Source organism: Lycium barbarum, chromosome 2 (genome assembly GCF_019175385.1).
Source record: "Lycium barbarum isolate Lr01 chromosome 2, ASM1917538v2, whole genome shotgun sequence".
Classification (NCBI taxonomy): domain Eukaryota; kingdom Viridiplantae; phylum Streptophyta; class Magnoliopsida; order Solanales; family Solanaceae; genus Lycium; species Lycium barbarum.
This window is the reverse complement of record NC_083338.1, coordinates 71104671-71129789: the sequence shown is the minus strand read 5'-3', so window position 1 is coordinate 71129789 and position 25119 is coordinate 71104671. Positions and strand designations below refer to the sequence as shown.

General features: G+C 42.1%; 1 protein-coding gene across 1 annotated transcript; it reads left to right on the top strand.

Annotated features, from left to right (window-relative positions):
- Positions 1–22927: 22927 nt before the first annotated feature.
- Positions 22928–24142, top strand: LOC132628631 (uncharacterized). Its single transcript, XM_060344395.1, has one exon. The coding sequence runs from the start codon at positions 22928–22930 to the stop codon at positions 24140–24142; it is 1215 nt and encodes a 404-aa protein (XP_060200378.1).
- The last annotated feature ends 977 nt before the right edge of the window (positions 24143–25119 follow it).

The window sequence follows — 25119 nt, the reverse complement described above, 5'->3', positions numbered from 1 at the left end:
TTGAAATTTGTTCAAAGTTTTTTTGAAGGTTCTTTCGCTTTGCTCCAAAACCTAGTTCAATTTTTTTTTTTACTTTCTTTGGCATTCTCGGCTTGAATCTTGGAGGAGGTATCTTCCAAATTCACTTTTGGTTAAGGCCGTTCCCAAAAAAGGTAACACTTATACTTGTTATTGCCTTCATTTTAATTTCAGTCTTTTAATGTTTGTTTTAGTTATGCCTTGTAGTTGTTATGGTGGTCTTTGTTAGCTAGTTATGATTATAAATGTTAGTTTGCTTTGGTTGGGAGTTGGTGTAAATTATTTGATGACATTGTTTGGTTGATCTCTGTTTGTATCCATGCAACTTAATCATAGTTTAATTTGACATAAACATTGGCAGAATTTGTTTGAACTGGGGACCATTGTATTCCCTAGGATTGTCTTGGGATTTCTTTATAGATAAAAATGGGATTTGATGAGGAAGCGAATCTGTTTAAGTATTTGCTTTTCTTCTTGAATTAGTGAGTATGAGAACTGTGTTGGAGTTTAGTTAAAACAATAGGTTCATGAGGTTCCTTCTTATGATAGTTGTTTATGTCTTTGTTGGTTCTGCTTGACTGAGGCTTGTACTAAAGGTATGTTTATGTTCTAACTTGAAATGTTTATAGTCTTTGCCTTTTGTTTTGCAACTAATGGTCCATGGCTAGGGTAGTCATGGCTATAGTCTAGCTTAGTTGATAGTTGTCCCCAGGGAATTGATTCTTTGTAGATTACCTAATGGTTTGAGTTCATGTATGTTAAACTTGGTCCATTTGATTAGTCATCTATGATACTATTGAGTTCCTTGTTCAGTTTTTGAATCATGTGATCTAAATTAAGATTGGGATATGCCTGGTGTAGGTGTGGTCCATTGTTTCTTTCCTCTCCTTCAAAACTGTATTTACATTTGCTTGGTTTCTTTTTCCTTTGAGTGTTTTCTGTGCATGATGGGATTCGGGCCCTTTCCTCTTGAATTTATTGGACCATGCTGAGTGAATTTTGGGAACTTACATAAAGTAAACCTGCAACTGGAGCCTGGTTGGGTGTGCTTTCTAATTAAAAAACTTCTTTGTCTCCTTTGTTTGCTTAATAACTACTGCTTTCCCTGAAATAACTTACTCATGATTTGTTCAAATGCATATGATTCATTCATGACTTGTTTGGATTCTTCTGAGTAGTCTAGGGTGTTCTTACTTACAAGAAGGTTGTTCTCCATACTTGCTCCACCTAGACATAGAGTAAAGGGGAAATAGAGGAAGAGGATTTGAAATGTGGACTGAACTCTTGTTGGTTTTGTTCTACTTACTTGATTGAATTACTTTTTCCTTGAAACTTTCACTAAGTGTTGAACAGTTTTGACAAAGATGGCATAAGTTTGGTACCTAGTCTTTTTATTTGACTAAAACAGTAGTATAAAGTGATAGTGGACTTTTAAAAGAGGATGGTCTTTGCTCATGTGTGCTGTGAACATACTATTTTCCTAAAAATCAAGTTGTGTGTATGGTTTGGGTTGTTGTTCTAATGGTATCTTGCTTGTCCCTGTTATATCCCATATTTTCATACATTGGGACGTTTTAAACTAAACGCGACAAGTTAAAGACAAGACTATTTTAAGATACGAAGTAGAGACTTTAACTTCCGGTTTCGTTTCAAGTCACAAGTTACCTACAAATTTCGGTTGGCATAGAAGCATTAATGGAAAATTGGGATTAAATTAACCATGATTAGATTATTAAGTGGGATTAAAAAACCAAATCAGTCCATTAAATAAGCCATAGTGTTCGTGTAAGTTATAGTGGAATGGTCAAAGATAATTGACCCAAATATTGAGTGGGGCAGTTGTCCAACCCATGCAACTTATATATATGTAAGAATTCTGATTCATTATCAACTAAACAAGTCATTTGCATCTTTACAAAGTAGAAAACTTAGTGATAGAAAGAGAGGCTCTCGGCTAGAGCTAGCCGAGAATGGTGAAGTGAAATTGATCCAAATATTTCAGTTTCTCAAGCAATTTAACTCCCTTATAGGTGCACAATAACGTGTAGCATTCACTGGTATAGCAAGAACAAGTGTTAAAATTCAAAAAGTGAAATTGAAGGGCTAGCCGATTGAAGAGTTTAGTTACAAGGTAAGAATTGATCCCTTCTTATGTGTTTTGTGGTGAATTGAATGTATATGGTTGTGCATCTTGGTATTGGATTGTTTTTCTTGAAGTTGAAGTGAGCCGTGCACATTGACTTATGTGAAATGATGCTTAATCTCCTTGTACATGTATTGGGATTGAATTGAATGTGTTGTAGTATGGATAAATGGATGAAAATCGTGAAGTTGTTGTAGTTGTGTTGAAGCCGTGTAGGGGGCTGGTTTGGAGGAATTAATGGACTGTTTTATGTCATGTTTTAATTGTTGTTGTTATGGACATTGTGGTGTATCGTATGCATTATGAATATGTGAGTTGAGGTGTAAAAGAAATGAATTATGTTGAAGTAGGAAAACAGTCCCAAACCGTGGATTAGTGCGTTTTGAATGTTGATTGTTGTTATGAACGTACAGTGAAAGTGAAGCTTAATGATTCAAGTTGAAATTAAAATGGTTTTTGGCTGTTGTAAGAATAAATAAGATGCTAAAACAGTTCCAATAATCGTATAAGTAATGTTGTAAACGTGTTGTTGTCGTTGTAGTTGAAGTTGGAAAACTGCGAATTGAAAATGGTAATGTTGTGCGTGCTGTTTGGCCGTGAATAGGGGACTGTTTTGAATGATGTACGGACTTTCCAAAGTTCCCTTAAGTCATGTTTAACCAAGTTCGGATTGATACTTGAAAGTATGATTAGCAATATTAGTTTGTAGTACTAGTTGGTTTGAATACTAACGAAACGTCGTCTAAATGTTAGAAAGGGATTGTTAACTTTAAAATACATATTGAATTCCCCCGTAGAATTATCGTAGCTCTTGATATCTTGATATAGGATAAGTACCATTGGGCAGCAAGTACAAGTTATAATACGACTAAACGCTAAAGGTATGTAAAGCCTATTCCTTCGTTTTCTTGGCATGTCCTAGACGTAAGTAAGAAATGATATGAACCTTGGGGTAAATTCTACTCTCTAGTTCCAAGCATAACTTATGATTCTATTCATTCCTTAATGTTATTGTCACGAGCCTACTATATGATTGACTAATAAATTATGTATAGAAGTTCCTACTCTTAAAGAATTGCATAATTAGAGGCATACTTGGCTTTCAAAAGCTACACCATGTTAAATTGATACATGTACATGAAATCTGAAACGTTCCTTGTTATAGTTTGTAGTGAATTTAGAATGAACTTAATATGATCATTATCCTGATACTTGAGAGCTGATTAGTTTACTTATCTATTGAGTCTCAAAAGATGATTTGTATGTATGTGGTTGCTTATTACTCTGCTCGTGCTTACCATTACATCCTTCACTGAGTCCCGGGCCAGGACACGTTTTCGTGCGCATATTTATTACATTATTCACCGAGTCCCTCACTAGAGGGCCGGGACACGTTATATATATATATGATGATATGATGATATGATGACATGATGATATGGGGATGGCGGCCAGGAGGGCATATGTTCATTATTCACCGAGTCCCTCACTAAAGGGCCGGGACACGTATATGTACATGTTTATGATGCCATGATTTTAATTACCGAGCCCCGCACTAGAGGGTCGGGACACGTTATATATGTTATATACAGAATGATTATTCAGCTTTGATTACAAAACTCTATATTGATATTGATATGAGAACGATACAGATGAATTATGTTTAAAGGTAAGTTTTATGAATTTGTGTTTGTTGCATTGGGTCCTACACACCTTGTCTCAGTATGAGTCTATTACTATATTTCATGCTTTACATGCTCAGTACATATTTCGTACTGACCCCCTTTCTTCGGGGGGCTGCGTTCATGCCCGCAGGTACAGACACTCGTGTTGGAGATCCGCCAGTCTAGGATATCTATTCAGGTACTTTGGAGTGCTCCTTTGTCCTGGAGCCTAGCTTGTGGTATAACTCCCTTTTGGTTGTATATATATGTGTTTGTTCGGGGTACGGCGGGGCCCTGTCCCGTCATATGACACTGTCATCACTCTTAGAGGTCTGTGGACATTTGTGTGGGTCTGTATATAGTTGTTGTTGCGTTGTATGAATACGACTTATGTTTGGGGCGTACCTATTCGTAATGGCAGCCTTGTCGGCTTGCATATATATATATGTTTGGGATGTTGCGTGTAGTGGCAGCCTTGTCGGCTTGCGTAGATATATATATGTTGTTGTTGAAGATCGTAACTCCTCAGGAGACAGGTGCCTATGACATACAGAATTGTGACAGCTTTAAAATAACGTCCTACCTTTTTATACAAATAAGTTCATAATATGCTGGTTATAAAAGATTATAGTTAACAGGGGATATGAGTGTCCAACTCGAGCACTAGTCACGGCCTACGGGGTTGGGTCGTGACAAAACTGGTATCATAGCAGTTCGTCCTCGGGGTGTCTACAGACCGTGTCTAGTAGAGTCTTGTTTATCGGTGTGTTGTGCACCACATTTATAAACAGGAAGCTACAGGTCATTTAGGGTGTCATCTTTCTTTCTCATTCTAGATCGTGCGATAGAGCCTGAACCTAGGAAAGATTGTTTCTGACCTCTTTTCCTGTAGGTAGGTGTAGAATTGCGAGAGATGAAGAGGCCAGCTGCAAATAGTGGGGGTGCTAAGAAGGCCCCTAGGGTAAATTCGGGACCCCAGCCTCCTGGACCGAGTAGGAGGAGCCTCAGTTGTTCTATCGAGACTGACCCCTCGGAGGACCCAGTGACAATTCCTCCAACGTTTTTGATATCTAGGGAGGCGATCCCTGAACCCATACCAGTTGTTCCTATGGAAGGGCACCACGTCAGACCGGCTACCTCGGTAAGTGTTACAGATTATTCTAGCCCCCTGTCCTGGTCATCGGTAAACCAGGAGTTGCCCGGTTATCTATATTCGCCGGATTTAGATGAAGAAGATGATGAAAGTCAGACGAGTAAACGGCGGGCAGACGATGACGCGGAGCACACTTCACCTTCTAGATCACCGGATCAGACTAGAGACTCATCGACTACAGGTATATGAGACCTTATTGAAATTTCCTATATGTGTGCATTTGTTATAGATTGTTACCTAATCGCGGCAAGTGGAAATCAAAGGAGTCAACAACCAAGTATTTACGAGTAACAGTGACCAAGGCGTTCCCACCCGTGGGAATTTTGGAATCTAGAATGGAAAATAGTTGCACGTACAGGTGAAAGTTGGATAGCAAGGGTACGTAATGAGAATTTATATATACGGAATGGCAAATTGGCCATTATTATGGTGAGTTATGGTAAGTATAGTAAGGAAACGGGTTGAATGGATACATTGCAGATAAGTCCAGTTAGAAAGTGTGCACAGTAGAAGCTAAAGGAACCAGCAACTGTAAACATAATATATATTAGACATACTACGAATGCTGCAGGTACGTTTGAAACCTGCAGTTAAATATGGAAAAGGAAAATAAACAAGAAAGGGTGACAGATACAGTTTGTGTTGGTGATACGAGGCAATTTCGTCATTTTTATCTTGCGATTGATATAGGAAGCCCTGTGCGACTACGATACGATATATATATATGTATGTGTTGGCCCTGTGAGGCATTGTTGGTATTTCCTGTGTGCAGGTTTAGAGATAGTAAGAAATACAGGGGAAGCTCCGCCAAATTTTTTTTTTTGAAATAAAAAGAGAATGACATATAAGTTCGTAATATTTTTGAAAGGTCGTGCCAACAGTAACGATAAGATTTGGCTAAGTCGCAAGTACGTCGGACTTCGAGAAATAAAGTTAATGGTTGAATTGGTAATAATAGTAAATACGAGGTCGACATTGATATGGTAAATTTATCATGTTGGAGTATGGCTTTAAGAGATACCCTCCATGTCAACCATAAGGGGCATCATTCTTATTTAGGAAATTTGATTTCGAAGGAGCAAATATGAGCAGCAAAGTTTGGAATTCATTTGAACGGACCAGATACTTTCCAGCCGCATTTTACCTCAGAAAAAGCTCGTGTTGAAGAACCAAAACGTCTAGCGGTTAAATGTCACTCTTATCCGAAGAGTATGAGGCATACAGTAAGTAATTTATGGACAAAAAGGTTCGCTCACGACCTAAGTACAAATCTAGAGGTGAATTATGTAAATCAAGCATTAGAAGCCCCGTGATGCTAGTCGGACTCTAGTTCCCCTTCTGATCATTGTTTGGAGGATATTTTTAAGAATGAGTAAAGTCCGGTAAGGAAGTGACTAAAAGATAAGACGTGATCTATGCGACTAAGGTATAAACGAAATTATGAAATGGAAAGGCGGGGTACAGAACAAATAAGGAAGACCTACAAGTCCTACAGGGAAAGTTCGGAATAGAGATCAAGTGGTAACGAAACTGAAAGCGAGCACAGGAAGAGAAGGAATTAATAGAAGAAAGAAGGATGGGTCGCTGCGGATGTGTATTGATTATAGGCAGCTGAGCAAGGTAACATTAAAGAACAGATATCCCCTCCCCAGGATTGATGATTTATTGGACCAGTTGTCGGGTGCTAAGTGTTTTTGAAAGATAGACTTGCGGTCAGGTTATCACCAGGTGCGGGTAAAGGAAGCAGACATTCCGAAGACTGCATTCAGGACCCGATACGGGCATTACGAGTTTAAAGTGATATCTTTTGGGCTGACCAATGCTCCAGCCGTGTTTATGGACTTGATGAACAGGGTGTTTAAGCCATTCCTCGACTTGTTCGTGATTGTATTTATTTATGATATTCTGGTCTATTCACGATCGGAAGAAGAGCATGCAGATCACTTGAAGACTGTACTTAAGGTCCTCCAGAATCAGAAATTATATGCTAAGTTCTCTAAATGTGAATTCTGGTTGACTTCAGTAGCATTTCTGGGGCATATTGTTGGAGCAGACGGTATTCGGGTAGACTCGCAGAAAATTGAGGCCGTCAAGACTTGGCCTAGACCTACAACGCCTATTGAGGTACGTAGCTTTCTGGGGCTAGCAGGATATTACATGAGATTTGTAGAAAAGTTTGCTTCGATTTCAGCGCCTTTAACAAGGCTAACACAGAAAGCGGCTAAATTCCAGTGGACCGATGCTTGTGAACGAAGTTTCCAATTATTGAAAGATAAGTTGACCACAGCTCCAGTTCTAACTCTTCCTGAGGGGCCAGATGGCTATGTTATTTATTGTGATGCTTCCGGTGTTGGGTTAGGTTGCGTGTTGATGCAGCACGGCAGAGTTATCGCCTATGCCTCCCGACAGCTCAGGAAGCACGAAAGAAATTATCCTACCCATGACCTGGAGTTAGCGGTGGTGATACATGCCTTGAAGATATGGAGACATTATCTATATGGCGTGCATGTTGATATTTATACAGATCATAAGAGTCTCCAGTATATCTTTAAGCAGAAGGAGCTGAATTTGCGGCAAAGGAGGTGGCTAGAGTTGCTGAAAGATTATGATGCCGATATTCTATATCACTCAGGAAAGGCTAACGTTGTAGCAGATGCACTCAGCCGTAAATCTATGGGTAGTTTGGCAGGTGTACAGCCAGGAAGGAAAGAGATAGTCCATGAGATTCATCAGCTAGCTAGTCTTGGAGTTCGTTTGGCTGATTCTGATGATGGCAGAATTTTTATGCGAGGTGTTGCTGAGTCCTCTATTGTAGAAGAAGTGAAGAGACGTCAATATGAGGATCCTATTCTTGTACATTACAGAGAAAGCACTTCAGAAGGACGAGACCCCATTCAAGATGTCATCTGATGGAGTACTACGATACATAGATAGATTATGTGTACCTGAGGTTGCAGGATTGCGGCAGCAGGTAATGGGGGAGGCACACTATGCTCGTTATTCTGTTCACCCAGGATCAACAAAAATGTATAATGACCTTAGGTGTTTGTATTGGTGGGATGGTATGAAAAAGGACATAGTAGAATTCGTGGCCCGCTGTCCGAATTGCCAACAGGTCAAGATAGAGCACCAGAAGCCTGGAGGACTACTGCAGGAGATGGAGATTCCGACCTAGAAATGGGAGGTAATTAATATGGATTTCGTCACAGGTCTACCTCGCACTCCACGGAAATATGACTCTGTCTGGGTGATTGTTGATAGATTGACAAAATCAGCCCACTTTCTTCCAGTCAGGACTACGTATTCAGCTGAGGATTATGCCAGATTGTATCTTAAGGAGATAGTGAGACTTCATGGGGTTCCCACAGCTATTATCTCGGATAGAGGGGCCCAGTTTACAGCTAATTTCTGGAGATCCTTCCAGGAGGGATTGGGGACACAGGTGAGTCTCAACACAGCATTTCACCCTCAGACTGACGGACAGGCCTAGTGTACCATTCAAACGCTACAAGATATGTTACGGGCCTGTGTTATTGATTTTAGGGGCAGCTGGGATGATCAATTGCCGCTGATCGAGTTTGCTTATAATAACAGCTACCATTATAGCATTCAGATGGCACCGTACGAAGCTCTATATGGCAGAAAGTGTAGATCCCCTATAGGCTGGTTTGACATTGGTGAGACTAAGCTAATAGGCCCAGATATGGTTCAGCAGGTTGTCGATAAGGTGAAGCTTATTCAGGAAAGGTTACTGGCAGCCCAGAGTCGGCAGAAGTCATATGCAGATAATCGACGTCGACACATGGAATTTCAGGTTGGCGATTGGGTGTTCTTGAAGGTGTCACCCATGAAGGGTGTAATGAGATTCGGCAAGAAAGGGAAGTTGAACCCGAGATACATTGGACCTTATCAGGTTATCCGTAAGGTAGGCCAAGTTGCCTACGAGTTAGATCTACCAGCGGATTTAGAAGCAGTACATCCGGTCTTCCATGTGTCAATGCTTCGGAAGTATATAGGCGATCCTTCTAGGGTGTTTCCTGCAGATGATATCCAGGTAATAGACGAGCTATCATACGAAGAGCAGCCTATATCCATACTTGATCGACAAATCAGAAGGTTGCGAACAAAAGATGTGGCGTCGGTTAAAGTGTTGCGGCGGAACAATAATAGGGAGGAGATGACTTGGAAGGCTAAAGATGAGATGAAAAAGAAATATCCTCACTTGTTTTCCACGCCTACAGGTAATCTAAACCCCCTTTCTTGATTGTGTTAATTGTCTGCTCAATCTATATGTTAGCGATAAGGAAAACCCTTCCCAAGACTCTTATAGAACCCGACGGGATAAAAATTGACATTCGAGGACGAATGTTCTAAAGGGGGGGAGGATGTTATATCCCATATTTTCATACATTGGGACGTTTTAAACTAAACGCGACAAGTTAAAGACAAGACTATTTTAAGATACGAAGTAGAGACTTTAACCTCCGGTTTCGTTTCAAGTCACAAGTTACCTAAAAATTTCGGTTGGCATAGAAGCATTAATGGAAAATTGGGATTAAATTAACCATGATTAGATTATTAAGTGGGATTAAAAAACCAAATCAATCCATTAAATAAGCCATAGTGGCCGTGTAAGTTATAGTGGAATGGTCAAAGATAATTGACCCAAATATTGAGTGGGACACTTGTCCAACCCATGCAACTCATATATATGTAAGAATTCTGATTCATTATCAACTAAACAAGTCATTTGCATCTTTACAAAGTAGAAAACTTAGTGATAGAAAGAGAGGCTCTCGGCTAGAGCTAGCCGAGAATGGTGAAGTGAAATTGATCCAAATATTTCAGTTTCTCAAGCAATTTAACTCCCTTATAGGTGTACAATAACGTGTAGCATTCACTGGTATAGCAAGAACAAGTGTTAAAATTCAAAAAGTGAAACTGAAGGGCTAGCCGATTGAAGTGTTTAGTTAAAAGGTAAGAATTGATCCCTTCTTATGTGTTTTGTGGTGAATTGAATGTATATGGTTGTGCATGTTGGTATTGGACTGTTTTTCTTGAAGTTGAAGTGAGCCGTGCACATTTACTTATGTGAAATGATGCTTAATCTCCTTGTACATGTATTGGGAATGGATTGTAGTATGGATAAATGGATGAAAATCGTGAAGTTGTTGTAGTTGTGGTGAAGCCGTGTAGGGGACTGGTTTGGAGGAATTAATGGACTGTTTTGTGTCATGTTTTAATTGTTGTTGTTATGGACATTGTGGTGTATCGTATGCATTATGAATATGTGAGTTGAGGTGTAAAAGAAATGAATTATGTTGAAGTAGGAAAACAGTCCCAAACCGTGGAATATTTTAATGATAGGAGTGGATTAGTGCGTTTTGAATGTTGATTGTTGTTATGAACGTATAGTGAAAGTGAAGGTTAATGATTCAAGTTGAAATTGAAATGGTTTGTGGGCTGTTTTAAGAATAAATATGATGCTAAATCAGTTCCAATAATCATATAAGTAATGTCGTAAACGTGTTGTTGTCGTTGTAGTTGAAGTTGGAAAACTGCGAATTGAAAATGGTAATGTTGTGCATGCTGTTTGGCCATGAATAGGGGATTGTTTTGAATGATGTACGGACTTTCCAAAGTTCCCTTAAGTCATGGTTAACCAAGTTCGGATTGATACTTGAAAGTATGATTAGCAATATTAGTTTGTAGCACTAGTTGGTTTGAATACGAACGAAACGTCGTCTAAATGTTAGAAAGGGATTGTTAACGTTAAAATACATATTGAATTCCCTCGTAGACTAATCGTAGCTCTTGATATCTTGATATAGGATAAGTACCATTGGGCAGCAAGTACAAGTTATAATACGACTAAACGCTAAAGGTATGTAAAGCCTATTCCTTCTTTTTCTTGGAATGTCCTAGACGTAAGTAAGAAATGATATGAACCTTGGGGTAAATTCTACTCTCTAGTTCCAAGCATAACTTATGATTCTATTCATTCCTTAATGTTATTGTCACGAGCCTACTATATGATTGACTAATAAATGATGTATAGAAGTTCCTACTCTTAAAGAATTGCATAATTAGAGGCATACTTGGCTTTCAAAAGCTACACCATGTTAAATTGATACATGTTCATGAAATCTGAAACGTTCCTTGTTATAGTTTGTAGTGAATTTAGAAAGAACTTAATATGACCATTATCCTGATACTTGAGAGCTGATTAGTTTACTTATCTATTGAGTCTCAAAAGATGATTTGTATGTATGTGGTTGCTTATTAATCTGCTCGTTCTTACTGTTACATCCTTCACTGAGTCTCGGGCCAGGACACGTTTTCGTGTGCATATTTATTACATTATTCACCGAGTCCCTTACTAGAGGGCCGGGACACGTTATATATATATATATATGATGATATGATGATATGATGACATGATGATATGGGGATGGCGGCCAGGAGGGCATATGTTCATTATTCACCGAGTCCCTCACTAAAGGGCCGGGACACGTATATGTACATGTTTATGATGCCATGATTTTAATTACCGCGCCCCTCACTAGAGGGCCGGGACACGTTATATATGTTATATACAGAATGATTATTCAGCTTTGATTACAAAACTCTATATTGATATTGATATGAGAACGATACAAATGAATTATGTTCAAAGGTAAGTTTTATGAATTTTTGTTTGTTACATTGGGTCCTACACACCTTGTCTCAGTATGAGTCTATTACTATATTTCATGCTTTACATGCTCAGTACATATTTTGTACTAGTCCCCTTTCTTCGGGGGGCTGCATTCATGCCCGCAGGTACGGACGCTCGTTTTGGAGATCCGCCAGTCTAGGATATCTATTCAGCTACTTTGGAGTACTCCTTTGTCCCAGAGCCTAGCTTGTGGTATAACTCCCTTTTGGTTGTATATATATGTGTTTGTTCGGGGTACGGCGGGGCCCTGTCCCGTCATATGATATTGTCATCACTCTTAGAGGTCTGTGGACATTTGTGTGGGTCTGTATATATGTGTTGTTGCGTTGTATGAATACGACTTATGTTTGGGGCGTACCCATTCGTAATGGCAGCCTTGTCGGCTTGCATATATATATATATATATATATATATGTTTGGGATGTTGCGTGTAGTGGCAGCCTTATCTGCTTGCGTAGATATATATATGTTGTTGTTGAAGATCGTAACTCCTCAGGAGACAGGTGCCTACGACATACAGAATTGTGACAGCTTTAAAATAACGTCCAGCCTTTTTATATAAATAAGTTCATAATATGCTGGTTATAAAAGATTATAGTTAACAGGGGATATGAGTGTCCAACTCGGGCACTAGTCACGGCCTACGGGGTTGGGTCGTGACAGTCCCCTTCCCTCTAGTTTTCCTGAATCTGTAAAGTATGTCTCATTGGGATATAATCACCTAGTACACTAAAAATCTTGGAAGCAACTTAGAATAAAATGGGGTTTTGTGTCACTTTGCTTTGCTTTTCTTTGTTGTGATCACTTAGCTAATACTAGAAGTTAAGAGAATTGGTTTGTGCCTTGGCTATTTCACAGTCTGTCCTCCCCTTTTGTGCCCTTTCATTTAATCTGCATTCATAACATAATCAGGTTGTTTAAGTCAAAAATGTTGATCAAGTTTGAAAATTACCAGAAATAGTTTTCTTAGATGTTTACTTTGTTACTGAACTTGCAAAAAGGAAGTTGTTTCTTTAAACTTGTTTTGTTGACAGACCTTCTTGTGATATGTGTGCTCTTTGAACTTGCCTCTAGATTAATCTTGAGTTATAAGGCATTTTTTACTACAGACTCCTCTTTTAGATAAATTTGATAGGCCTAGCATAGACTGTAAATTTCTCCTTTTTTCTGAAAACTGGCAAGTCTTGTAGCTATGTGATTTGGTCCAAGTTTAGTTTGTGTCATGAATTTTAGTGTCCTTTGTTTACATTTGCTTGACCTCACTGCTGTAATAAACTAGCCAATTAGGCTGAGGTTTCCTTATGATTGACCTTGCTTGGAATTTGGTGAAGTCTTATTGAGGTGTTTGTGTGTACACTTTAGGTTGGAAAGCCATTTGGCCTCAGCAAAGGGTGTGTTAGTCCTTGCATTTTCCTGGAATAAAACTATGTACTTGGCTTGTGCTTTACTCTCACTGTGCTTCTTTACAGTCTAAAGCTCCTCCTTGTATTACATGGATTTACATTCTTCAAACTGAGAGTGCCTCCCTCTTTTGTTTGACTTCTTTTGCTTTTAAAATCTTCAAAATTATCTTGTAGCCTCCATGTCCCACTTGATGTTGGATTCTGTCTTACTTGTGTGCCCTAATTCTGGTAAAAAAATATTAACTTCATTCATCAGGAGCTTATAGACTTGGACAACTAAGTTTGTTTAAGAAGGAAGGTGTGACAGGGTTGAATGTGTGTATGCCCGCCTAAAGCCCCAAGTGGTGTCACTGGATGATTAGGATGAGTGCATTAATATGGGGGGAAAGGGTTTTAGGAGAGGAAAAGGTGAGCCTGGGCATGAGCTGGAAGTAATGACCAGTGGGGCCCAGGATCCCTTTTTGCTGAAAGGAGACTCAGGAAAAGGAGATGGGGAGGTGATGACCCCACCCTATCCTGTTTCCCTTTCAGGGGCCTGAAACCCTTACTTCCATTTTCTTGGACCTTCCCCTCATAATCTTAGGACTCACCAAGGTTTCAGGTAGGGAGAGCGGTTTGACTATGCCTTAAAGGGAAGGTAAAATGGCCTAGAATTGAATTCTACTGCAAATGCTATCCAGGCTGGTGCTATGTGATCCCTTTGCTCTTTTTTGGCTTAAAAACCCTTTGGTCTGTAGGGTCTAGGGGCTCCTGATGCTTTGTTTTTCTTTTTTATTTGAAACTTGTCTATGTATTGTCTGAATCCCTACCAGTCCATGATTGTATGTGTTGCTCCATGGCTGTATCTTGTCTTCTCCCCTCCCCTTGCATTGAGTTGAAACTATGCTTTCCTAAGTTACTAGCCTCTTTCCAACATTGTGTCCTACTGCTCCTATAACTATGTGACACTGATTTACAAAACTTTTCTATTTTACATCTGAGGAGGAAACCTTTCTTTATCATGTTTTGATTTTGTTTGGGTGCTGCATTAGTGTGTATGATTCCTGCCCCCCAAGACCTATATTTATTCTATGCCTGTTGACTTCCTTAGTGGCTTAGCTTCTACCCTTCCCCATCTCTAGTGCCATGAGTAGCCTCCCACACCACTTTGAGCCATTGGTCCTCTGTGTGTTTTATAAGGAATTCTGGTTTGCTTTTACTTGTTTCTCTCCCTTCTGCTTCTCTTCCTTCAGGTTAGAGGTGGCAATTTGAGTCTATATTTAGAAAATTAGCCCATTTTATCCACATGTTAGTGAGTTGGGTCACTCATATTTCAGGTGGGTAAATATGGGCTTCAAATCTCGCTTTAACCCATAAAAATATGGGTAAAATATGGGCATCCATATAAGAACACACTAGACTCAATAACAACTCATTTTGAAGATGAGAAATTTCTTTCTTACCTCCTACCCCAACCCTTACCCCACCACCCACCCCGCCATGCCCCCCACCCCCACACACTTTTTTTATTTCATATACTTTATTTTTCTTTTATAAAAAGCTTTTAAAAAAGGAAAAAAAAAATTCTTACCTCCCACTCCGACCCTACACCCACCCCCAACCAAAAAATTTAATTTCATATATTTTTCCTTTATAAAATTTTATAAAAAATGAAAAAATATTTCTTGCCCCCACCCCACCCCTCTCCGAACTCCCACCCCCCCAAAATCAGTTTCAAATATTTTAATTTTATAAAAGTTTTATAAAAAATGGAAAAATATTTCTTTCCCCAACCCCCACCCACCCCTCTCCTAACCCCTCCCCCCCCCCCCCCCCAAAAAAAATCAATTTCAAATATTTTACTTTTATACAAGTTTTATAAAAAAATGGAAAAAAAATTTCTTCCCCCACCTCACCCCAAAAAAAAATCAATTTCAACCTAGCCATTAATTTAACTTGACAAAAGAAAAAATTATAAACATACACTTAAAATAATATTACACTTGTATAATATGGGTTAACCCATAACCAACCTAGCCATTTATCACCCAACTCATATTTACCCACATAAAATGTGGGCGGTTTGAAACTCAACCCATTTTTGTTCAAACCATTTTCAACCAAACCAAATCCAACCAAACTCACCCATTTGCCACCCTTACTTCTGGTGAAAAAATAACTTGTTGGCTTGCTTATGAGTGAGTATTCCTTTTGTTCAACATTGCTGCCCATATTGGATCATGTAAACCTCCTTTCACTTTAAAATGCCTACTAGGCATTGCCAGCCTAAGTTTAATTTTGTTGAGGTTTAGATTAGTTGATCACCTGCTGGGTATAAGATGTTTACATAGGTATAACGTAGAGATTGGCTGTTATTAGGCTAGACTATTTTGGGGCCTATGTAAGTTTTGGTTTGTTGCATTTTTCCTTCGGAAGTTGCTTGTCTCCTTCCCCTGTATCTCTATCATAACTGTTGGTTGCTTGTTTCTCCCCTTTTAAAAGAAGCTGCATTTGATTTGGTCCAGTATTGTGTTGTGATTTCCTCTAGTAGAATTGTCTCAATGTATATGCCTGTACAGTGGCCATGACTGCTCATTTAAGCTAATAGTAGATTATTTGTGTACCCATAGCCTCTGATTCTGTGCTCTCTCTGTCCACTCTCAATAAGGCCCAAATAAATCTAATGCCAAGTGTGGTAATTCGGGGTTGTCTTAATCTCCCGATGTTAGCCATGCCTGGGGTTCTTCGAAATCCCTTGGAACTTGTGTGACATCGGATTTACGGGATTCAGACCTAGTCCCCATGCCATGCTTAAGGGGAAAAGATATTATTATTATAAATTCTGATGGCTTTTTCGTGGCAATGGTTCATTTCACAAATGGCACTTACATGTTTCAAATGACTAGGAAGGCCTTGACTCAACAGGCCTTTGGAACGCGAGTAGTATAAATAACTGCAAATTACATGCTTATCTGCTACGTGCTTCGCATGCTTACTTGCTATGTGTGCAATCGTGTATTGAGCTTGAGTGTCATTGATCCAATAATCTAAACCACGTATCCGAAAGAAAAACCATGAGGTTAAAAACTTACCCAAATTTATCTCCACTAAAGGTTGACTTGCAATGGCGAACCAAGATGGACAAGAGGCACGGACTCTGGGAGAGACGGCTGAGATGCTACGGGGCAAACTGCTGCAGATGAAAAAACATCTCCAAGAAATAGGGAGAAAGATTAAGGAGGTAGACGGATAGCTGAACTTGGTTGGGAATCTGCTGGAAGGCGTACCCCAAGAACAGTACTACGAAAATGTCCCCGAAGAGGTGAGGGAGTTGGTGTTGAACTACATACCACTAGAGAGAAGACCCGTAACATCAGGGAAAGGACCCCAGAGGAAACTAATGAAGAACAAGGGTGCTTGCACCAGACCCACAGGAAGGGGCAGAGCCTTGGGAAGAGGACCCTCAGCCCGAAAGGGACGAAGAGCCAGAAGAAGAAAAAGAGGAACTAGAAGAGGAAAATTCTCAGGACATGGAAGATCCTGTTGACGTAAGGGTCGAAGGAGAGGGGGACCCGTTTGATATGTTCCCTGAGTTCCAAGAAAATGATGCGGACGATAAGCTCCAAGGAGCATATCCTTCAAGGCTCGATCTTCTCCGTTTAGGGTGGCCCCACTGTCTGTCACTTGCCAGGAAGTATTTAGGAAGACGATGGTCGTCGGGATAGATTGCACTAACAAGGCTAGGTTGACGGTCCCCGAATTGGTATACGCCTACAAAAGGTGCCTGTTCCATCTCAACCAGGCAGGACACACCTTGAACGAGTGCTTATTTTTTAGAAGGAGAATTGTTAGTCTCATAGACGACAAATTCATTGGCACTCTATGGGGGCCGCATACTTTGCCGGTCCATGACCCCATCACCCTGGGAGAGAGAGGTATCCCCAAAACCCAGATATAGCGGTATGATTTCACTGTCTTTGAAGAATCATATGCTCGCCTCTTTTCAACTTTGGTCGCATTGAACAGAATCAGGCCTATGGAACCTGCCTACGAGCCCGCACCGTTAGGGTCCAACAGAAACAAGTTCTGCTTGTACCATACTGGGGCCAGGGGACATGATATTAAAAGATGCCATGCTTTCAAGCTCGAACTTGGAAATATGATTAGGACTAGATAGATTTTGGTCCTACTCCCACCGTGGTTCTGAGCAAAGGGAGATTCGACAGATAAAGCAAGTCCGTAAGGACAACAACTTTCAAGAAATATAGTTTTGGGTAGATACCAGGTGTCCCTTCTTTTGCACAAATGTTATCCCCTCCTTCATAAAAAATGTAAAGGAACCGCGCCGACCTGTCGTCCCAATAGAGGGATACGTGGGAAGCCTTAGTCGGGCCTGGTCTGGGGATGTCTATAGTTAGGATTAGTCAAAGGATATTTAGGAGAACGTGTATCCTGCTTTGTAATCGAGCGGGATACGTAGGCAGTCTACATAAGACTCAGTCCCTTCCTATTTCAAATTTTAAATTCCCCGTTCGCCTAAGTGACAAAATCAAGGGGGTTCGCCGTTCTAAGTCAACCGCAAGGCCACCAAACCAAGATCCACCCGAATATAAAATCCCATGATATCCAAGACTTTAGAACATCGGATCAAGAGTACTCAAGCTTTAGTATACGATTTTCTGTATCACTTGTATGTTACATATCCAGATTTGATATTTTTCTTCTATAATTGATGTGCAGAAACTAACTCCCTTTACCATTTGAGTTATTCTTATCTTATAGAAAGGGGGCCGATTAGTGTGATATTGAAAGCTGGCATATTTCACAGGATCCAAAGTTGCGTTAGCATCTCTCTCCGACAAAGGAAATAACAAAATGACTGGTACCCCCGAGGAAACAAGAAATGAGCTCGCTCTCCGCAAAGGAGACACCCTGGACTCGCAAGAGGCCGCCTCCTAAGAGGATGTGATCACGACGTTGTTAACCACTATCGCTCTTCTCCAAGAGAAAGTAGGCAGGAGGGAGGCAGCCGGCGCAGAGAAAAACACCACCAAAGGAAAAAGGGCCCTTCTCTCTTTCCTTCGTTAAGTTCCACAGTGCCCGAGCATCTTCCCATCTACCCCCCAGGAACCATGCCCCCACCACTAAACATCGCCATCCCAAACCATGCTGGCCCCTCTTACTGTAATCCACATCCAGTTAAAAATGCACAAGCCCCAGGGACCGCTCACTCGGACCCCGCGTATCAAGCCCCTCAGCCGGTATTCTTCAATCAAGCAAGCCAAACCCATGCATCAGCCCCACCAGCGAGACAAAACACCACTACCCCGTTTAACCATGTCATCCTCTAGGTATCCTTCTTCACTCCCAACATGCCAAATGAGTCCTCTCCAGGACACAAGGAACTAGATCACTACAAGGAGATGGAAAGGATTTGGAGAGCTGAATAAGATAAGTGAGAGAAAGACATGGAGAAAATGATGGAGGAGTTGTTGGAAAAGTCCACAAGGTCTATAAGGAAGGAGACAGGCCTAAGATATGACCACCTGTGCATGCACCCGGATCTAGACCTGCCGGAAGGGTTTACAATCCCAAAGTTTGAAATGTTCAACGGGACAGAGAACCCCAAAGCACACCTCCTTTCATACTGCGACCAGTTAGGCGGAGTAAAGAAGAATGAACCCCTAATCATGCGATTATTCAGCCATAGCCTGACAGGTGAGGCCGCAGAATGGTTCGCCACACAAGACATGCGCCAGTGGCTCCACTGGGAAAACATGGCAGAATCCTTCATGGAATGGTTTCGGTTCAACATCGAGACCGTACCGCACCGCTTCTACCTTGAGAAGGTCAAGCAAAAATCAACAAAAAATTACAAAACATTCGCCAGTAGGTGGAGCGCTGAGGCAGCCTAAGTGTAGCCACCAATGAGCGAGGGAGAGCTCGAATCCGTATTCATCAGGTCATAAGAGCCATATATCTACGATAGCATGCTGTCAATGGCTAGAAGGTCATTTTACGAATTAGTGAAAATGGGAGAGGCCATAGAAGACAGCCTCGAATCTGGGAAGATAGTCAGCATGTTCAACAAAGCTTCTGGATAGGCAGCCGCGGGATCTTTCGCAAAAAGAAAGAGGATGTGGCAAGCATATCCCACATTTCCAATCAAAACACAAGAGGACCCTCACCTTCCCACCAAGCCTCACCCCTCCTAAATTTCTCTACCCCTACGTACAGCTCAACACTTATTTATTACACACAACTAACATTTACAATTATTGTGCCATCATACACAGCTCCGCCCAGTGTCCGTGTATACGCCCCGGCTTACCAACCACAACCATAACAAACATACCAACCACCACCCCAGCAAAACAATCGCCCGCTGCAAAATAAACCCCCGTAAGCCTATCAGACCCAGAACTACCAAAGCCAGTCGCCACCCTCTGCATATAATGCGCCATGTCTAGCTTTCGAGAAGAGGCCTGCGAGGGAATTCACGACGCTTCTCTAACCAAGGGCTAGATTGTTAGAAAGGCTGCTGGCTGCCGGGTTGATGCAGAAAGCGCCACCAAAACTAGTGCAGCCTGGGAGTCGATTTTATAGGACCGATCAAACCTGTGCCTACCACTCGGGAGGGGTCGAGCACAGCACTGAGGATTGTATAAATCTAAAGCATAAAATCCAGGATCTGATCGACAAAAGGGAAATCATTTTGGAAACTGTTGCCCCAAACGTGAACACGAACCCATTGCCAAATCACGAAAATGGCCGGCTCCATATGATAGAAAGGGACGAAGACTGCGAAGCTTATGAATGTTGTCCCCCGGAATCACCCTGCCTCTGGAATATACAGTGTCTTCCCTCACGCTCTAAGAACGTCCCAAGTTCAAAGTGTTGATCCCCAGTCCGAGGGTTCCTAAGGCCGTGTTCAGAACCTTGGTCCCGGCACCCGTGGTGACCCAGATAGCACAACAGATAGAGCCAGGCCCCAAAAGAGATGGTCATTTTGCAGACCGCAATGACCTAAGGCATGACCAGTTCAGGAAGGTGCTACACTGCTAAAGAATTGGCCTAGAATGCCACAAGGAAGGAGAATGCTCAGAAAAGGGCGATAACTGAAGGAGAGGCCAAATATTTCTTGTGCAGTATGCATCCTAAAGACTGTTCCATTGTCAAACATTTGAAGAAGACACCGGTGGAAATCTCGGTGCTGTAACTGTTGGCTAGTTCGCCATCTCATAGGTATGCCCTCATGAAAGTGTTGGATGATGCACGCGTACCAGGGGGAACGAGTAGTGAGGATTTGGCGGGGCTAGTGGCCCATATCATTGGGGAGCACAGGATTTTCTTCTCTAAGGAAGAGTTGCCCATTGAAGGAACATCCCACAACAAAGCCCACCATATCACCCTGGAATGCCGTGACAAGGTCGTAGGAAGGGTATTGGTGGACAATGGGTCAGTTCTCAATATCTGCCCCGCTACCACCCTGACACAACTTGGCTACGACGTGGGAAAGATCCGCCAGAGCGCAACAAACGTCAGGGGGTCCGAAGGAGCCATAACCGACTCTTTGGGAGAAGTCGACCTACAGATCCGGGTCGGGCCTGCCTCCTTCACCGCCAATTACAACATGCTCTTAGGGAGACCTTGGATCAACTCCGCTGGTGCGGTACCATCAAGTCTGCACCAGGCCATAAAATTTGAGTGGCAAGGATAGAAAATCGTAGTGACAACTGAGAAGGACATTCAGAAGCCTCATTATAACACAGTTCCCATGATTGAAGGGAATCCTTATCTCTCTAAATTTCACACAATGGAGTACGTGAGTGCTACCCACACAGAAGAAAAGATCGGCAGGCCCATGCGGGCAGTCTATAAAGTGATCGCCTCTACCACGCTGAGGAACGGCTTTGAAACAGGAAAAGGCATAGGAAAAAACCTCGGAGGGATAACGGAGCCTGTGCTAATTCTAAAATAAAACTACCATTTCGGCTGGGGGTATGCCCCTAACGAAGACAAGCTCACAAGGGAAATCAGGAGAGAGCCCAGACCCCCGTCCCGTCCCGGGTTTGTACTAGTCATTCCCTAGAAAAATACTGATGTTGAATGAAAAGAAAGCTGGTGAAAGTCTCAAATCCCTATTTCAAGAAGAGGGATGCTACACGGTCATTGTAGAAGGTCAGGAAATGCCTAACATACGAAGCCTAAGGCCGGAGGAACACCTGAAAAATTAGACGTCCACCCCCCTCTTGGCTTCCCGATAGAGAGATGGACTTTCCTTGAAATAAAATCTTTTGCTAAGAAACGATGACATCGGCCAAGGCCCGAACAATCGACCCTTTTCCCTAAACAAAAGCTTTTTTTTTGTGATGTTTTAAATGAGAATGGTCCGATGTTGTTCCAGATGAAGACCACAGTTGTAATCAGTTTCTTTTTGAATTAATGAAAGCCTGGTAAATCACCGCCTTTACCGATTAATAATTACTGCTTTTCTCGCTAACTAAGCAACGACGACCGATAATAAGCCTAATTTACTTCGCCTTCGCCTTTTCAATAATAATCATAATAAAATGAGAAAAAATGTCATGACATGTCACAGAACGAGCGAAGAAGGTGATCAGCAGGAGTACGAAGAGTACGACGAATCAACGATGATGCCAGAAGGGTTGGTGGAAGAGTTCAAAGAGTTGGATGATAAGGAGAAGCCGAATACGGATGAAACTGAGATAATCAACCTCGGTGAGAGAAGAGATGTCAAGGAGACGCGAATCAGCGCTCACTTAGGAGCTCTGCAAAGAGAAGAGCCCATAGCTTCACTGAAGGAATATCTGGACGTCTTCGCTTGATCGTACGCGGATATGCCAGGGCTGAGCATTGAGATAGTGGCCCATATATTGACCATTAAGGAGGGATTTGCCCAAGTCAAACAGAAAATGCGAACGTTCACACTAGACATGAGTATCAGGATAAATGACGAAGTCGAAAAACAGATCGAGTCAAGAATAGTGGAAGTCACGTCCTATCTCACTTGGGTGGTCAACGTAGTACCAGTACCTAAGAAGGACAGAAAGATCCTAATCTGTGTGGACTACCGAGATCTCAACCGAGCCAGTCCGAAGGATAACTTCCCCCTCCCAAACAACTATATCCTGATAGATAACTGCGCCAAGCATAAGCTGCAATCGTTCGTAGATTGTTTCGCTAGGTACCACAAAATACATATGAGCGAGGAAGACGCCGAAAAGACATCTTTCATCACCCCTTGTGGAGTCTATCATTATAGGGCAATGCCGTTTGGCCTAAAGAATACTGGCGCCACGTGCATGAGGACTATGACCACCTTGTTCCATGATATGATGCATCGAGAGGTCGAAGTCTATGTGGATGATGTCATCATAAAGTCAAAGGAAAGCTCAGAGCACGCCACACATCTGCGCAAGTTCTTCGACATGCTTCGCAAATTCAACTTGAAGCTAAACCCTGCTAAGTGCGAATTTAGAGTGCCCATCGAAAAATTATTGGGGTTCATAGTCAGCCGCAGGGGCATCAAATTGTACCAAAATCAAAGCGATTCAGGAATTGTCGCCGCCCAAAACCAAGAAGGAGGTCATGAGTTTTCTAGGGAGGTTGAACTACATTGGGCGGTTCATAGCCCAGTCCACCGTGATCATAGAGCCAATCTTTAAATTGCTCAAGAAAGACGCTCCTACGAACTGGACGGAAAAATGCTAAGAGGCATTTGACAAAGTCAAGAGATCTCTCTCCAATCCTCCCATTCTGGGGCTGCCCAGCCACGGGAGTGCTCTCCTACTGTACCTATCAGTATCAGAGAATGCTTTCGGCTGTATGCTGGCCCAACATGATGAGGATGGCAAAAAGGAGCATGCTATCTACTATCTGAGCAAGAAGTTCACGTCCTGCGAAGCGCGGTACACGCTTGTAGGAAAGACCTGTTGCTCTCTGACTTGGATCGCTCAGAAGCTGAGACACTACTTGTCGGTGTTCACCACCCACCTTATATCGCGAATGGATCCTCTAAGATACATCTTCCGGCAACCGATGCCTGTGGGAAAGTTGGCTAAAAGGCAGATGTTGCTTAGTGAATTCGACATTGTATACATAGCACAAAAGGCAATCAAAGGACAAGCCATGGCCGACTTGCTGGCAGAAAGCCCCGTCAACGACGAACATAAGCCTTTACGGACTTTCTTCCCAAAGGATGAGGTACTAGCTATGGAAGAAGATTTAACAGAACCATACAAAGGATGGAGGTTATTCTTTGACGGGGCGGTCAAATACAAAGGATCAGGCATTGGAGCAATGCTTATATCAAAAACAGGACAACACGATCTGATGGCTGCGAAGCTCAACTTTAGGTGCACTAACCACATGACAGAGTATGAAGCATACCTCAAGATGGCATTTGACATGAACATATCGGAGCTGTTGGTAATCGGGGACTCCGATTTACTCATAAATCAGGTAAAAGGGAGTTGGGTGACCAAAAATGACAGGATACTCCCGTATGTGAATCTGGTGCAGAGACTCTGTGGCAGGTTCAAGAACATTGACTTCAGGTATAACTTGAGGGCCAAAAATGAGTTTGCGGACTCGTTGGCTATAATAGCCTCCATGATCCAGCACCCCGAAAGCACTCACATCGACCCTTTAGAGATCACCATAAGTGAAGAACAGGCTCACTGTGCCCACATCACGGCCAAGCCATATGGCCAACCATGGTACGCCCACATCAAGACGTACTTGGAAAAGGAAGAATACCCCATAGATAGTTCAGCAAAGCAGAAGAAGACCGTCAAAATACTGGCCAACGGTTTCTTCCTGAACAAGGAGGTGTTGTACAAAAGAAGGCCCGACCTCGGTTTACTCAGGTGTATGGACGCCGAAGAGGCCACAAAATTGCTGAAAGAGGTGCGCGCAGGGGCATGCGGCCCTCACATGAACGGATTCGTCCATGCAAGGAAAATCCTAAGGACAGGTTACTACTGGATGACCATGGAGCATGACTCGTGCAAATTTATGCAGAAATACCATCAATTCTAGATACACGGGGATTTCATCAACGTTTCTCCTACCGATTTACACGGGATGAGCTCACCGTGGCCCTACGTAGCGTGGGGGATGGACGTTGTAGGGCCCATCGAACCACCAGCCTCCAATGGACACCGTTTCTTTTTAGTCGCCATTGACTACTTTACCAAATGGGTAGAAGGCACTTCCCACAAGTCAATGACCAAGATGGTCATGGCTGATTTCGTTTGGAGCAATCTAATATGCTGCTTTGGCATATCGAAATCCGGCATCACTGATAACAGTTCCAATTTCAACAGCTATTTGATGAAGGACATTTGCGAACAATTCCGGATAACAAACAAAAACTCTACTGCCTACCGACTATAGATGAATGGGGTCGTAGAGGCCTCCAATAAGAACATTAAGAGAATCCTGAGAAAGATGATCGACAACTACCGGGATTGGCACGAGCAGCTGCCTTATGCTTTGTTGGGGTACCCAACGATGACCCACACTTCCACCAGGGCAACTCCGTACCTCCTTGTCTATGGTACAGAAGCAGTCATACCCGCAGAAGTGGAAATCGCCTAACTCCGGATCATCCCAGAGGCAGAGCTGCAAGATGCAGAGTGGGTTAAGAATCATTACGAGCAGCTGGATATGATAGAAGAAAAAAGAATGGTGGCAGTGTGTCACAGACAGCTATAGAGATAAAAGATGTCTCGAGCCTTTAACAAGCAGGTTAGAACCCGACTCTTCAAGATCAGACAACTCGTGCTCAAGCAAGTATTTTCTCACCAAGAAGAATATAAAGGAAAATTCACAGCAAACTGGCAAGGGCCGTACACAGTCAGAAAAGTAGTCTCGGGAGGAGCCGTAGTCCTGGCCGTGATGGACGGACAGGACTGCCCAATGCTATCAATGCCGATGCGCTCAAGAGATACTACGTTTAGGACTCCATTTGCTTGTAATGGAATTGTTATTTCCTTGTAATCGCACCTTTTTCT